General features: G+C 36.3%; 1 protein-coding gene across 1 annotated transcript; it reads left to right on the top strand.

The window, feature by feature from the left end:
* The first annotated feature begins 14626 nt into the window (after window positions 1–14626).
* LOC145135641 (pelargonidin 3-O-(6-caffeoylglucoside) 5-O-(6-O-malonylglucoside) 4'''-malonyltransferase-like) lies at window positions 14627–16143 on the top strand. The gene has a single exon (XM_079069894.1). It carries the CDS (start codon window positions 14662–14664, stop codon window positions 15976–15978), a length of 1317 nt encoding a protein of 438 aa, XP_078926020.1. The 5' UTR covers window positions 14627–14661; the 3' UTR covers window positions 15979–16143.
* The last annotated feature ends 925 nt before the right edge of the window (window positions 16144–17068 follow it).

Genomic DNA, 17068 nt, shown 5'->3' with positions numbered 1-17068 from the left:
TGTAAAACTGAATTTCTGAAAATGCCACTACAAGATCGTGATCTGCAAAAAAAAATCAAACTTTATTTCGAATTCAAAAAAGATATTCAAATCCTTTTTATTGATTACCCATTCATCTATTTTAAGCAGTTTCCGATTTTATAGTTCTCGCATGCATAAAATCAGGGATATACCTAAATTGATTTCCCTCTACTTCTCAAGAAATCAGCAACCAAATCATATCCACAATTGAATCTACACGTAGGGCTCATTTGCTGCTTTTAGTGGATTACGATACACCTTCTTATCTCAATCCATCTCTTCTCCGTCGGACAATTGATATGGTTTAAGTTTTCCTGAGGTTTATTAACAACTACGTGATGGTAATTTCAATATTATTCCATTGTTGATTCATCTTTTTTGTTTTCGGTTCTTGAGACATCATTGTTGATCTGCTACCGCATTTTCCCTTTTTTGTTCGATTCTAAACTCTAACATAAACCCTAAACCACACTCCGCCAGTATCTCTTCAACTCCTTACACGCCTCCTGAACCTAGGGCTTTATAGTTAACTTTGTTAGCCATACGCATACATCTCCTTATTTAGGTTTGTTCTTTAATTTTTCTAATATGATGTTTCTGATGGTGTGTATTATGTTTGATATGTGGCTGTTTTGTTTTAGGGAGAAGTGCAGTAGGCTGTTGAGCTTATTGGCGACATCCATTCTAGCAACTAGGTTTTTTTCTTGTTCACCAAATCTCCATTTCGATTGTTCAGGTAAAACCTATAAATTTTTGTTTGTACTAAATCTTTATTTATCATTATTGATGAATGATAAATAGGTTGTTTAACAAGTTTTTAATGTTTAATTGATTAGTTCTCAAATTTAATGATTGTTGTTGTTTTTCAAGGATAAGTAAGAGTATTGAGTAGATTAAACTGTTAGATGAAGTTGAGTTGTAGTGAAAAACTCTAATGAGTTATGATTGCCAAAACATCTGCTTTAGAGAAGTTCAAATTTATTGGGAAGTAAGTACATGTACTTGTGCACATTTAATCTCTATTTCTTCCTTTCTCTTTATAGTTTCTACAAAAATGCAGTTTAATTACTTTTTATGCTACTCTTTTGGTATTATGTTGTGATTAATGCTTTTTTTTTAGTAGAGCCCGGAACGATGCCAAGAAGAGATTACATAGTAATGAAAACTATCATCCATGAACTCTGGAAACCATTTTCAGTTTGAAAAATTGAGGTTAGTATAATTATTATTCATCTTCTTCCAATTTACAGTACAGGTGATGAATATTAAATTTGCTTGATGAAACTTTTAGTTTTTAAGTTTGTAGGTTAACTGTTTGATGAAATGTCTAAGTCAATTACAATCTTTTTCATTTGAATGACTAATAAATAAGTGGTTGATTGCAGGCTCTATCTCAGCTTAACATTTAGAGAACTCCAACCCAGGTACCAAATTTTACCATTTTACAGATTAAACAATTCAAAATTATGAAGTGATTAAACTATCTTACCTTTTTTACTGTTAAATAAACAATTTTTACTTGGTTACCTGATTTATTTTGATCTCAGGGCAAAAAATATAGAAAATGACAACTTATTTTTACCATTTCATTGATTTAGCCACTCAATAATAATAATAATAATAGTAATAATAATAATAATAGAAAAATAAATTATTATAAATGGTCAAAAAAGTATAATGGTTTATTATTTTCTTGTCACACCCCCGAACCAGACGGCTGAAACGTCTGGGGGCTAGTGTGACTATCAATTGAATAATCATTACAATGAGTATACATGAAACGTAACACATTCATCACCAACATTACATAATACAACCAGCATTGTCCACATCAAGTACATTGTTAAATTACATAAGTTCTAATTGATCAAAGTACGATAAGTAATGTTACATAAACAAAACCATACACACTTGCATATCTTCCAGCTTAACGATTACCTGAGAATACAAGTTATTTTGAAAATGGTCAACATATATAATGTTGGTGAGTTCATAAGTATATTTGAGTAAAAGTCTTTGTATCTTTCATAAAAACCCAGAAAATCCGATATTTTCTGTAAAATGTTTTGAAAAATGATGTGAAAATCGAGCATAAATGCATGTGTGAATTTGATAATTAAAAACTTGTATGAGTGTAGTTTAGGTTCGTTGTATTTTGGATAAATGATAATTGTATATGAATAATCTCCCCAGAAAATCCGATATTTTCTGTTTTATAACATCGTTTAGGTTTTTGTATCGTTAGATAAGTCGTTTTGCATTGACACAATTAAAGAATTTATCTTCAAAAGGTTATCTTTAGGTATTGAATCCCTATATGAGCCGTTATAACCATGCATGATAATGACTAGGTCGCCCGTCTTGGTATTTTTCCAAATGCCGGTCTTGCTAAGGATGTTGTCGCCCTAGACTGGCCTAGTCTAGCTGTAGCGAACAGCTAAGGCGTGGGGGGTCACCCCGTATAGATCTATACACAAACTCCCGCTTTCCTACTAGTAAACTCTGATTATAACTACAGGCTACGATTGTACACTCAGAGCTGCCAACCGACATGTCTCACTAGATTCTTAACCCCTTTTCTACAATGTTTAATGTTTACGTATTTGTGGTATGTTTTTGTATTCACAAGGTACATATATAAGTATACAACGTTTAATGATTTCGCAAAGGAATAGTTATGGTCATATTAACATGTGAAAATTTTCATTCCAAGCCCTAGTAGCATGTAGTTAGACCACAAAGGCCCAATAACATATAAGATGGTAATTTAGGCCCAATAGGCATGTAAATGGGCCACAAAAGCCCAATATACATGTAGTCCATAACTTAGGCCCAAATTAACATGTATGTGGGCCACGAGACCCAATAAACATGTCATGGAAAAGATTGGGTCAATACACACTTAATTAGGACCCTTAGGGCCCAATGGCCAAGAAATGTGAATATTGGGCCCAATAAATAGTTTTTGACGTAATTCGTTCGTTCTTTTGATTCGGTTGTTTGTTTTAGTTCGAGGTTTACTAGATTGATGATAAAAGGCTTTCATTCTGTAAAAATGACATTTTTGGCTAATAATACTCAAATCTTTAATTAAGGCCCAAAGTTTTGTAAAAATGTCACTTTAGTCCATAATTTATAAAAGTTTGCAATTTTGTCCCAAATGTCGGTAAATTTACAGTTTTGACCCAAAATGTTATATTTTCACATTTAAAATCCTGTTTCGCAGAAATTTACATTTTCAGCCCCTTTTTGGTAAAAGCTTACATTTTCGGCCCAGTTTTGGAAAACTTTACATTTTTGGTCCAATTTGAAATTAAATGATATTTTCACCTCTAAATTTGGTTTATTTACATTTATGACTCAAACTTTTGCCAAAATAACATTTTTAAGCCTTAAAACCTCATTTTTTCGCAAATTGGGCCCAAAGGCCGACAGGCCCAAAAGTTTGGCCCAATAAGCTTAAATTTGCATTTTTGACCCTTGTAAAAGTATGTTTAGCATAAAATACCTTTTTCTACATGTAGGACCTGTTTGGCCCCTTTTAAAACAGAATTTTCACTTTCTACCCTTATCTTTTGTTTTCTTGACAATTTTGACCTTTAACAAGGTTTTTGTTGGATTCTTTTGCATTTTAAACATGCATTCACTTTTGGTTTGTTGTTGTAATGTATATCATGTTATAACTCATGGATCTCTGTTGAATAATGCTTAAAGTTTCGAGATTTGCTAAGATCTAACCCATCATTACCAAACAAACTAAGAATTCACACAAAACATGCATATAACACATAGATCTACACATTTTACTTGCATTCTCCCCCAAAAATCATATGAAAACTGAAAATAAGGGGGTATGAACTCACCTTTGCTTTGATGTTTCGGTTTTGAAGAAGAAATGAAGAAGATTTTTGGTCCTAGCAACACCTTGGAGTAGTTTTCGAACTTAAGAAGTTCTAGTAAACAAAATCACCCAAAAACTTTGCTTAAAAGAGTGATCTAACATGAGAATGGAGTTGTAAAATTGGATGTGTAAAGACTTACCAAGAAGTGATGATTATCTTGTGAAAACCTTCTTGAAACACAAGCAATTTTCAAGATTTTTGATGGAAGGAGTAGGATGATCCTGTTGGATAAGGTGTCTAAGTCCATAACTATTTCTGGTATGTACTTGACCCGACCCGGCATGGTCCATTTGGGTTGCATGGCACCATGCAATTGGATAAACTAAAATGAGAGAAATAACACTTATGGTTTATTAATATATTATAAGTTCTAATATATTAATAATATTATTTAATTAGTTTGATCAAGAATTAATTAAGTGATCAAAAGATAACTAATTAAATATATGGGTAGATTATGTAAATCTTCCATATCTTATATAGTGGGCTAAGAGGCTCCATGGATTATCAAGTTGGGTTCCACCCATAGGATGCTCCATGGATGCTCCATGGGAGTTACAAACCCATGGGTCATGGAAATGAAGAGTCATGACACATTAGGGTTTACATGGTGTAACCCTAGATGTGTCAACACTATATAAGAAACCCATTCTCCACCAAAATTGGCGACACTAAGAAACAAGAGGGCTAGAGCCGATTTTGCAAGTGTAAGATTCTCTCAAAGTTTACTCCTTTGCATTTGGTGTTGTGTGAAGCATTTGAGGCATCACACTTGGGGTGCTAGGCTCACAAGGTTTCAAGGATCATAATCAACAACAAGGTAAGTTATTCTATCTTTCATTCAAGTTAAAAATGTTCCCCATATATGCTAGATAGGAATATAACCTTGGAATTCAACTTTCCATGATTATTAGACAAACATAGATCCAAGGTTATTAGGGTTGCATGTACACTTAGGAAGTGTTAGAATGCTCAAAACCCATCAGTGGTGTCAGAGCCTAGGTTTGTTTGTTTTTTTTTTTTTTTTTTTTGTGTGTGTGTGCAAACAGCTTGAAAAAAAAATCGTTAAATTACAAGTTTTTTTAAGTGTAATTTTTGATTCTTGAAAGTGTTCATATTCATGTTCTTGAACTTATGAAGATTAGATGATCATAGGAATTGTTTGTAACCTTCATGGTAGTTTAATTCATGATCATAATGTGTTTTAATGGAGTCCATAACTTGTCCTCAAGTTATGGAAAACCAAAAGTCTCACTTTTATTAAAGCCATTAAAAGAACACAAGAGTTATAAAAATGAAGAGTCTTCATTTTTATTACTCAATTAATTCATAAGTTATAAGAAATGAAAAGTTTTGGAAGTTTACAAAACTTGCCCTCAAGTTTTGGAACATGTAAAGTCTTGATTAAAACTTTAGTTCCAACCCTTAGAATTTTAAAAGTTAAAATTCAACCCTTATACTTTATAATATTATAAGTTACTAATATATATATGTATAACGTCAAGTCGTCTTACCGCTAGTACGCCTCATTCATGAAGCCGGTCTATAAGGGGGGTATAAGGTTGTTGCCTATAAAATGGCAACTTAATGGGTGTCCACTCTCACCCACCGCTTCCTTGATCGGTGGAGGGTCGTTAGCCGAACGGGTAAGACAAGGACTTATAAACTCTCATTAAAAGTATGATGAATATTATAAAGTAACTAAATGCTTTTATTAAATTCCCAATCTTAGTTACTTTAGGAAAATGTGAATAAGGTGCTAATCCATGAAATTACACTTTACACTTTGTTTAAGTCGTTGGTGGAGCGTGTGTGGTTAACCGGCACACTAACTTGGACTTAACAAGGTAGGTAAAGGGTGACTTAAGGTTTACCATAGCATCGGTGGAGCGTGTGTGGTTTACCGGCACATCGATTGAGTGATAAACCTTGAGGGTACCAAGTAATTTGCATGGTTACTTCACACCTCGTTTTGTGATCCTCGGTATCCCAGTCACAAAACTTGGAGGGCACACTCGAGATTGAAACATGCCTTTGAAAAGTTCATTGAATCTCAAAAGAATCTAGGAATTTCTAAGAACCAATTAAAAACCTAATATTTATATTTCATTTTTCATGGTGGAAATTGGTGAATCGTCATTCACCTACCTTTCAAATATGTTATAGCTTGGATTACGGCATACCTCTTCTAAATTATAATATATTATGATTGGATTCTAGCCTTAATATTACATTTGGGTGTTTTATTAAGGACTCTCTTAATATCTAAACTAATCTTGTTCTCTTCTTTCAGATGTCTTCAAACAATGCTGCTTCTGGCTCTAATCCTAATGGCTCCTTTACCCTTATGAACTTGTGTGGGAAAGTCACTTTTGATGGATCCAACTTCAATGAATGGATCAGAAACATCAGGATGATTACCCGCTACGAGGACAAAGAATATGTCCTTGACAAGGAGCTTAAGGAGATTGATGAGACCACTGCAACTCCCCAGGAGATCGCTGACTTCCAGGCACATGAAAGGGATGCTACAAAAGTGGCATGCATCATGTTGGCCACCATGACAGCGGAACTCCAAAAGTCCTATGAGGACTTCTACCCTTTTGAAATGCACCAAGATCTGATGGAAAGATACCATCAAAGTGCACGACAAGAGAGGTATGAAATCATATGCTCTATCATAACAACCATGATGAAGGACGGGGAATCCGTCACGAGCCACATGCAGAAAATGCAAAGGTATGTGGATCGGTTGCTGAAGCTTAATGTGAAATTCCCTGAGGAGCTTGCAATAGATATCATTTTACACTCCTTACCATCATGCTATGATCAATTCCGCATGACATATCACATGAATAAGGAAGAGGTCACACTCAGCAAACTTCAGGGACTCCTCAAGACCGCATAAACAGGTCTTAAGGGTAAGTCGGTTGTTAACACTCCTACTCCAAACTCCGCCCCGGTTTTGGCAATCGGGAAAGGTAGAGGGAAGAAGAGGAAGAGCTCTTCGAAGGGTACCAAGGCTAGGACCCTTGATGGCTCTTCTTCAAGTGGAACCAAGAAAGGTTTTGTCACTCCTTCTTCTGACCCTAAAGAGGCTGAATGCTTCTATTGCCATGAAAAGTCACATTGGAAGCGGAACTGCCCAAAGTACCAGCAAGATGTGAAGGATGGGAAAGTTAAACCCAACCATGCAGGTATTTACACTATCTTATCTAATAACTCACCCCATTCTAACTCTTGGGTCCTTGATACCGGTTGTGGTATTCATATTTGTTCTGATTTGCAGGGACTAAGAAGAAGTGAGAATGTGGAGCATGGAAGAATAAACTTAATCATGGGGAATAGGAAAGCTTTACCTGTCACCAAGATTGGAGTTTATACTTTATCGCTAAGTAGTAGGTTTAGTTTAGATTTGAATAAGTGTTGTTATTTGCCAGAAATGGCAAGAAACATTATTTCCTTTCATGCATTGTATAAACAAGGTTTCACCTTTTCATTTGATAATGAAGTTGGTTCGATTAATGCTTTCTTTAATAATGTTCTTTATTTTAAAGCATTACCTTGTGATGGTGTGTATGAAACTGTATCTGTGGTTGATAACTTAGGAAATAATGTATTGTGTATTGATTCTGTTAATGATAATAACTTGGATAAAGCATCATTATGGCATTGTCGTCTTGGACATATAAGCAAGAAACGCATAGGCCAACTCCAAAAGGATGGAGTATTGGAGTCATTTGACCTAAAGTCAGATGATAGTTGCGAATCATGCTTACTTGGAAAAATGACAAAGTCACCCTTCACAGGTTCTTGTGAGAGGGGTGAAGGTTTGTTGGATCTTATACACACGGATGTGTATGGGCCCTTCAAACATGCCACAAGGGATGCTAATCGTTATTATTTGACTTTTACTGATGATTACAGTAGATATGGATATGTCTACTTAATCAAGCATAAGTCAGAGACTTTTGAGAGGTTTAAAGAGTTTAAACAGGAAGTCGAGAATCAATTGGGCAGGAACATTAAGATGCTTCGATCTGATCGAGGTGGTGAGTATCTTAGTTCAGAGTTCCTCGACTATCTTAGGGAATGTGGGATTGTCTCGCAATTGACACCTCCCAGGACACCGCAGTTGAATGGTGTAGCTGAGAGGCGTAATCGAACCTTGTTGGATATGGTTCATTCCATGATGAGTCGAGCTTCGCTACCAATCTCATTTTGGGGGTATGCCTTAGAGACTGCCGCCCATATCCTTAATCTAGTTCCCACAAAGAAAGTTGCCAAAACTCCTCATGAGATGTGGACTGGTAAAGTACCCAAACTAGACCACATTAAGATTTGGGGTTGCGAGGCTTTCGTTAGACGCGAGACTCATGATAAGCTCGAACCTCGAAGTGAGAGGTGTATTTTCATCGGCTACCCACAGAAATCCTTTGGTTACCTCTTCTACAGACCTAGTGAGAATGTGGTCTTTGTAGCTAGGAGGGCTTTCTTTCGAGAGAGAGAGTTCATAAGCCAAGGAGACAGTGGGAGGTAAGTTGACCTTGAAGAAATTCAAGAGTCAAGTGGTGAAGGAACTTCAAACCCTAGCACTCAACTTGAGGAGGAAACTTCTGTTGAGCCAATTGACAAGTCTGTACCTCTGAGGCGTTCCACAAGGGTTAGGAATGCACCTGAGCATTACTATGGATTCCATATTACTGCGGAAGGTGATACACTTATCAGTGATGAGACACTGATAGGTCTGGATGAACCTAACAGTTACGCGGAAGCCATGGCAGGCCCTGAGTCAGCCAAGTGGAAAGAGGCAATGGACAGCGAGATACAGTCCATGTATGACAATCAAGTTTGGAACTTGGTTGAGAATGTACCAGGTCGTAAGACTGTAGGGTGCAAATGGATCTTCAAGAAGAAGACCGACATGGATGGTAGTGTACACACTTATAAGGCACGACTGGTTGCAAAGGGTTTCTCACAAACTCCGGGAGTTGATTATGATGAGACCTTTTCTCCAGTGGCCAAGATTAAGTCTATTAGGGTTCTGTTAGCCATAGCCGCATTTCATCACTATGAAATATGGCAAATGGATGTCAAAACCGCTTTCCTTAATGGAAAGTTGGCTGAGGATGTTTACATGAGTCAGCCAGAGGGTTTTGTCAACACAGAGTACCCTAATAGAGTGTGTAAGCTTGAGAAATCCATTTATGGGTTAAAGCAAGCACCTCGCAGATGGAATCTTTGCTTTGATGAGAAAGTAAAGGAATTTGGCTTTTTTAGGAGTGAAGATGAATCTTGTGTATATGTCAAGGCTAGTGGGAGTATAGTTAGCTTTTTGGTATTGTATGTGGATGACATACTACTCATAGGAAATGACATCCTAACTCTGCAGGAAGTTAAGTCCCATCCAGAGTAATGCCAGATTGAGTAAGACACAAAGCCCTAGTACTGAGGCTGAGATAGCAGAAATGAGTCGAATACCTTATGCTTCGGCCGTAGGATCGATCATGTATGCTATGACGTGTACTCGACCTGATGTAGCCTTTGCTTTGAGCATGGTTAGCAGGTATCAGGGGAACCCTGGCAAGGCACACTGGACTGCGGTAAAGAATATCCTCAAGTACCTACGGAGGACTAAGGACTGGGTCCTTACCCTCGGTGGGAGTGAAGACTTGAGAGTTGTAGGGTATAGTGATGCTAGCTTTCAGACTGATAGGGATAATTTCCGCTCTCAGTCAGGCTGGGTCTTTACCTTAAATGGAGGAGCAATTTCTTGGAAGAGTTCCAAGCAAGAGACAGTGGCTGATTCAACTTGCGAATCAGAGTATATAGCAGCTAGCGAGGCAGCAAAGGAGGTGATATGGCTGAAGAACTTCATTGGAGACCTTGGAGTTGTACCATCTATTAAAGAGCCAATGGAAATTTTCTGTGATAGTGAAAGTGCAGTTGCCTTAGCCAAGGAACCAAGGGATCACGGGAGATCCAGACACATCGACAGAAAATACCATTTCATCAGACATCGAATAGAAGAAGGACTCCTCGTGGCAAAGAGGGTATCATCGGATGAGAATCCAGCAGATCCCCTCACGAAGGGACTGACTCGGGTTAAGCATCTCCAGCATGCTCGGAGCATAGGGCTGTAGGATGATATTAGATTTAGTAGTTAGATAACCTTGAAATTTGTAAAGTGTAATTGACATTAGATGATGAATAAAAGGTGTTTTATTTATGAGTAAAGTGTTGCTATCTCTTGTCGATCGTTTACTATATTTCTTTTGCATGTTTTGACTTCCAGAATAATTATGTTTGGTATATCATATTATTCGAACCTCCACAGTCGGTCATATGTCGGAAGTAGGTATGAATCAAGACTGTCATGATTGGTTGCAGAGGTCTAAGTTGTTGGACATGGCTACAACACTCATGAGTGCTCATAAGTTCTGAGCATTGGACTCAACCCACGCTCACTGGAATCACTTCATGGAATTTATCTCGAGTGATCGTGAGATGGCAATATCATATAAGTCTTCAAACCTAGAGATATGATTTGTTACTTATGAGTTGGTTATGCATTGATTGTACGTTAACGCATTGGTAACTCGATGTTATAAAACGTGCTTTTGTGTATAATTCAATGAGTGGTAGAACAAACATATGAGTCGAAGTTTATCTGTTCCTTCTTGGATTAGAAGCTGATATCTGGGCCCCTCGATGATTTTTTTTTGACCTATGTACCGGGCCCGGTCAGAACTAAGTTGATGTGTTCAATTAAGTTCTTTGTCAAACAAATCGGAAATCGGGAAACAAACTGCTGGACAATAAGTAAGACATTGTTCCATGTATTTGTCCGGATGATATCTTGAACAGAGGATTATATGATTACTTATCTTAAATGGCGTATCATCATCTTCTCAGTTCCGAGAGACCTTGAAAGAGCTACGATTGCCGATCGGTTCCTGAAGTATTGCCGTTATAGTTATTAGACTTATCCAAGTGGGAGACTGTTGGATAAGGTGTCTAAGTCCATAACTATTTCTGGTATGTACTTGACCCGACCCGGCATGGTCCATTTGGGTTGCATGGCACCATGCAATTGGATAAACTAAAATGAGAGAAATAACACTTATGGTTTATTAATATATTATAAGTTCTAATATATTAATAATATTATTTAATTAGTTTGATCAAGAATTAATTAAGTGATCAAAAGATAACTAATTAAATATATGGGTAGATTATGTAAATCTTCCATATCTTATATAGTGGGCTAAGAGGCTCCATGGATTATCAAGTTGGGTTCCACCCATAGGATGCTCCATGGATGCTCCATGGGAGTTACAAACCCATGGGTCATGGAAATGAAGAGTCATGACACATTAGGGTTTACATGGTGTAACCCTAGATGTGTCAACACTATATAAGAAACCCATTCTCCACCAAAATTGGCGACACTAAGAAACAAGAGGGCTAGAGCCGATTTTGCAAGTGTAAGATTCTCTCAAAGTTTACTCCTTTGCATTTGGTGTTGTGTGAAGCATTTGAGGCATCACACTTGGGGTGCTAGGCTCACAAGGTTTCAAGGATCATAATCAACAACAAGGTAAGTTATTCTATCTTTCATTCAAGTTAAAAATGTTCCCCATGTATGCTAGATAGGAATATAACCTTGGAATTCAACTTTCCATGATTATTAGACAAACATAGATCCAAGGTTATTAGGGTTGCATGTACACTTAGGAAGTGTTAGAATGCTCAAAACCCACCAGATCCTTGAGAGTGTTTGAGAGAATTTGGTGTAGTGTGTGTGTGTGTTTGTTGTCTTCGGCCGAGAGTAGAAGAGGAGAGGGGATAGAGATGGTGAAGTGACAAGTATAGATACATGGTGGTCCTTGTATGGATGTATGTTGTATAAAATGGAGGTGGCACTCCAAAGTCAACCCCCCCCCCCCCCCTTAATCTCTTTTTTTTTATAGATGGGCCGAGAGTTTGGGCCAAGAAGAAAGAGTGAAGTGGATTTGGCCCATTAACTTTAACTAAGACATTTGGATCCTAAACATAAAGTTTTTCGCTCCATTGGGCTCTTGGAAGCATTCACGGCCCAATTAGAGTAAAAAAATGGGCTTATGGCTCACTAAGGTTAATTGGATTAGTTATGGCCCAATAAGGTCCATTAGGGTTAGAATGAATCATTCTAGGCCCAAATGGTCCAAATTGTTTTAAGTTTGTGAATTGGGTCCAATTAGGGCTTCTAAGTCCAATAAAGTTGAATTGGGTGCTTATTGGTCCATTAGGCCCAATAAGGAACTCCTAGTCCAATATGAACTTAAACCATGGATCTTAGGGCTTCAGACTCTTTGATGAACATGAATGGTGAATCTAAATGTGCATTGAGTGAGATTTACTAAGAGTATAAGATTTACAATAGTTGAATGGTTACACAGGAATAGAATTTTCTAGCTAAAATGCTAGTTGTGACATTTCTTTTACAATGGTTTGCTTGTAATGAAAAGCAAAGTTTCTGAAGGTCAATTAGTCAACGTTTAATACTAGGAACTTGTTGATAGTATTTTTGTATACCTTTTTAGTTGTTACTCCATACATAAAAATTCTAAGATTTCATCTTTTGGCAGGTTTCAACTTTTTACTAATGTATCAGTTTTCATCATTAACTTTTTTTGATAATATTAATTTGGGTCCAAAGGATTTCATTATTTGTCATTATCAAAGGGTATTTTAGGCATTTGTGATATAGACATATAATGTTGCAATTTTCTTACAAATTTATAATATAATATACCATATTCTATTAACGACTTGATGGGCCATTTGGTAACATAACTCTATGGAAATTTGCATCTTTCTTCATCAAAATCTACAAATATTGTCACAAACTTCACGAGTTCTCTCAATCCGCTTGATTTTTTCCAGCATATTCATAGCAGATGTTAAATTTGGCCGTTTCTTAGCCATCCTTATCTTTTCATCTATTTGTGCTTTGGTAACTTTCTTTCTACACCTAATCACACAAATTTATATTGATTTCATTTATTAATTGTATAAATAATAAGCATATATAGGGGTTGCTTTTTCTTTCTGTCTGTTAAGTCATCTATGGTAAATGTGGCTGACTGAAACTAAATGACCATTTTACCTTTACATTCCATTAAGGTCATTAAGTACAAAAGAAATAGATTCTAACATGTTGAGTTGAATTTGAACCAGGGTGATGTTAATGACACTAGCAAAATTCGAATTTTCTTAAAGGGATGTTTATGTGGTTCTAAGGTTATCAGAAGGAGGATAAGTGGTTTTTGGACGCTCTGGTGCTATTGGTTCAATAATCTGTTGAGATATATCAGATTGAAGAATCCTATGGATTATGTTTCTTGCATTATTTCGAAGGACCAGTATAAATGTGTTATTAAATTCAGAAGGAAGATCATTAGCTTCTAAATTTCAAATAAAGGGCGATTTGGTCTTTTTTGGTGGATATAAATTTCGATAGTGTTAAAGTTGATTTTATGGTTCTGGGGTATTTTCACTGGATAAAGAAAGATAAGAGGAGATGTTTAGAAATGAATTTTAAGTCTTGGTGTAATAATTTAGAAGAAGGGCATTTTCAGTCTTTTTTTGAATTTTGGCATATGCGATAGTTCTCTGGTTAGTCTTGATATTCGATTTTATGCTAGACAGGTGGGGCTTCGGATTTGATTTGAAGTCTTTTGAGTCTGGACTGTCTGGTGTAATAATAAGTTCCGAGGGTATTTTGGTCCTTTTTCTGGATTATTACAACAATGTGCTTTTTTTTTTCTGTGATAGCAAATGAAGTTTCAATGCCTATGTGGTTATCGAATCAATTGCAATTGGATTCAGGGGATTTGCAACCTTTATTATACCAAAAGATCTAAGGGTTTTTTCGGTATTTTGTTAATAAAAAAGAACTGACTGGAATTTTTTTATCGATTTGAATCCTTGCTATTTTGATTTTACTCATTGTTGTTACAATAGTTGTTGGTGGTGTGCTCAAGCCATGGGAAACTGTCTTTGCATACATACAACACCCATTCAGATTTCAGTGTGACCTGTTCTTGTGTAAATTGGGAGCATTTTTTAGTTTTATTTTTTTCAATTGTTGACTTAATGTTTTCTTTGAATGTGTTTGATTGTATTTGTTCATTTGGAATTCCCATTTTCTTTATTTCATGTCCTATTTGTTCATTTAAACATTTTGTTTGTTTCATGAAAGTTGTTTTTATGGTAAGAAGAAATGAAAATATGTTTATGTATCAGTTTCCTGTATATGTTTTCTATACGAAATAGAAAAGTTATAGAATACAAGATTATAGAGGTGGTAAGATCCGATTAATGAAATATTATTTTATTACATAATCAATTTTTTAATTCTATTTAAAATTAACACATGTGAGTTCCACGGGTTTTAACCAAGTATGTATATATATATATATATATATATATATATATATATATATATATATATATAGAGAGAGAGAGAGAGAGAGAGAGAGAGAGAGAGAGAGAGAGAGAGAGAGAGAGAGAGAGAGAGAGAGAGAGAGAGAGAGAGAGAGAGAGAGAGAGAGAGAGAGAGAGAGAGAGAGAGAGAGAGAGAGAGAGAGAGAGAGAGAGAGACATCATATATTATGAATTAATTTTACGTCACATTAAAAACCAACTTCTCTATAAAGGTGGACTATGGTGATCGAAAACTTATACTTCAGAAATGGAGGTCATAACCTACTCATCGAAGCTCGTGAAACCCTCCACACCAACTACTAAAATCCATCGTTTCCACAATATTTCTTTCACTGATGAACTAGCCCCGACAATAAACGTCCCTCTCATTCTGTACTACCCTCCGCCAGCTAAGGGAGTGAACAATCAGTTTGAAAACATCGGTGACCACTTGAAGGATTCCATATCAAAAACCTTAAGTGATTTTTATCCCTTGGCGGGGAGATATATTCGTAAGCTTTCCTTAATTGATTGTAACGATCAAGGTATTCGTTATGTCCAAGGCAAAGCGAATCTCAGACTCTCAGAGATTTTAGAACCCGAAAGGGGATTAAAATCAAATATAGTAAATAATTTCCTCCCATGTGAGATTGGAGAGGCTGATGAAGTTGATGATCCCATGCTATCTGTCAAAGTCACCACCTTCGAGTGTGGTGGTTTGGTTATCGGTATGTGCTTTCCACATAGGCTCTCAGATATGGGAACTATGTGCAACTTCATTAACAACTGGGCTACTAGAAGCAAAGGCGATTATGAATCTGGAAAATACACCCCCATATTCAACTCGACTCTTTACTTCCCAAAACGAGGTTTACCAGAACTTGACCTGAGAGTGCCTAGGTCAAGCGTTGGTGTGAAGAATAAGGTGCGAAGGTTTCATTTTAAAGGAGAGGCGATACAAGACATGAGAGAAAAGATCGGATTCGATAGAAATGGGTCTCGTAAACCATCAAAGGTCCAACTTGTTGTTGCGTTATTATGGAAGGCCTTAGTACGTATGGATGAAGCAAATAACGGCCAATCTAAGGCATCTTTTCTCATCCAACCAGTTGGACTGAGGGATAAAATAGACCCACAGTTACCTACAAACTCATTTGGGAATTATTGGGGACTGGCAGCTTCCAAACTCGGGCCTGGTGAAGGTGACAAAATCGAGTTTCAAGATTTCTTCAAGATTTTGTGTAACTCGGTTAAGAAAACAGCTAAAGATTGTGGTAAAATACTCACAAATGGTGAAGAAGGATATGACGTCATAATCAATCCCTATTTGGAGTCAAATAAAAACATAGATGACAGTGAAGTGAACTTCTACTTGTTCACTTGTTGGTGTAAGTTTTCATTCTATGAAGCTGATTTTGGTTATGGTAAGCCGATTTGGTCAAGCACCGGTAGCTTGCCAGTCCAGAACTTGGTGATCATGCTGGATGATCACAAGGGTGATGGTGTCGAAGCATGGGTTCATTTAGATGAAAAAAGGATGAAAGAATTAGAACAAGATTCTGATATCAAGGCCTATGCACTGTAGTTCGAATCGTTTTGAAAACTGAATACCTAATGTTTGTTTTTTTAAATATCTATATGCATTAATTAATTATGTATTATGAAGTAAAATAAAAGTTTGTGTCCACAAATGTTTCATGAATCAAACGTTCACTTTCTTGTCATAATTGAATGGAATTTTGGTGGTTGTTGTCGCTTGTCACCCCGGATAAATAATTAACATCTTCAATTATGTATTTATAATATGTGCAGATAAAAACTGTTGTGTACAAATCACTTTTCAATTAAGAAGTTTGTGTTGATAATTTAATTTAATTTATAGGGGATTTTGAGACATAATAAGCAATGTAAATTTTATTTGATTGCGATGGATCGTATTAGAAAATACATGAATATCAAATGATATACTAATATGTAATTATTAACATATATAATTATACTATAATACAATGATCGAAGAGCAAGTCGTAAATCAAATATATGGTTCTTCACTTCTACTAAATACTAATGGCTCTTTATATTAATAATTAATAACAAAACAATATTTTTGTCATAAATATTTAATCATGAACAATTTGTTGTTATTATATATAACATAAAAGCTTAAAAAGTTGGGGAACAGTATACTTCTTTCTCTTTCTTCTTCTGCCACTGAAGTTTTCCTTCTTACAAAAAAAACCCCAACTCTTCCACCCTCTTTATCAATTCTTCTCCACCGCCTTTGACTCCACCGGCTTTTATTCTCACTTCTTTCTTCTTCACTCTTCCTTCGCCTTCCGCTTTTTGGATCCCACCGCCTCATCTCTCTGCCTCCACTCAGATAGTCGTTCTAACTGGTCTCTAGATCTTTCTTATTCGCACAACATATTTACGGGTTATGCTTATCGTTCCAATCCTCCATTTCTTCATCTCACCGTCAATCCACAGTCGGTCTCCTCCTTCTTTAGCTGAAGAACCCTAGGACCAACCACAGTGTTCGTTGTCTCCATTCGATTAACGCTTGGAGCCGGCCCTTCAATCCAACAGTTATATGAGGTCGATGCGTACTACTGTTCAACTCTTGAACCCCTTACATCCATCCACTGCTGCTGACCATAAACCTTACTTCGCACAAG

Source organism: Lactuca virosa, chromosome 9 (assembly GCF_052849685.1).
Source record: "Lactuca virosa cultivar CGN04683 chromosome 9, Lactuca_virosa_CGN04683_v6, whole genome shotgun sequence".
Classification (NCBI taxonomy): Eukaryota; Viridiplantae; Streptophyta; class Magnoliopsida; order Asterales; family Asteraceae; genus Lactuca; species Lactuca virosa.
Note: the sequence above shows the minus strand (reverse complement) of the source record. Positions and strands in the feature narration are given on the sequence as shown.

Bases quoted from the DNA above. Each gene is read 5' to 3' on its own strand.
- LOC145135641 (XM_079069894.1), top strand. From the start codon at position 14,662: ATGGAGGTCATAACCTACTCATCGAAGCTCGTGAAACCCTCCACACCA.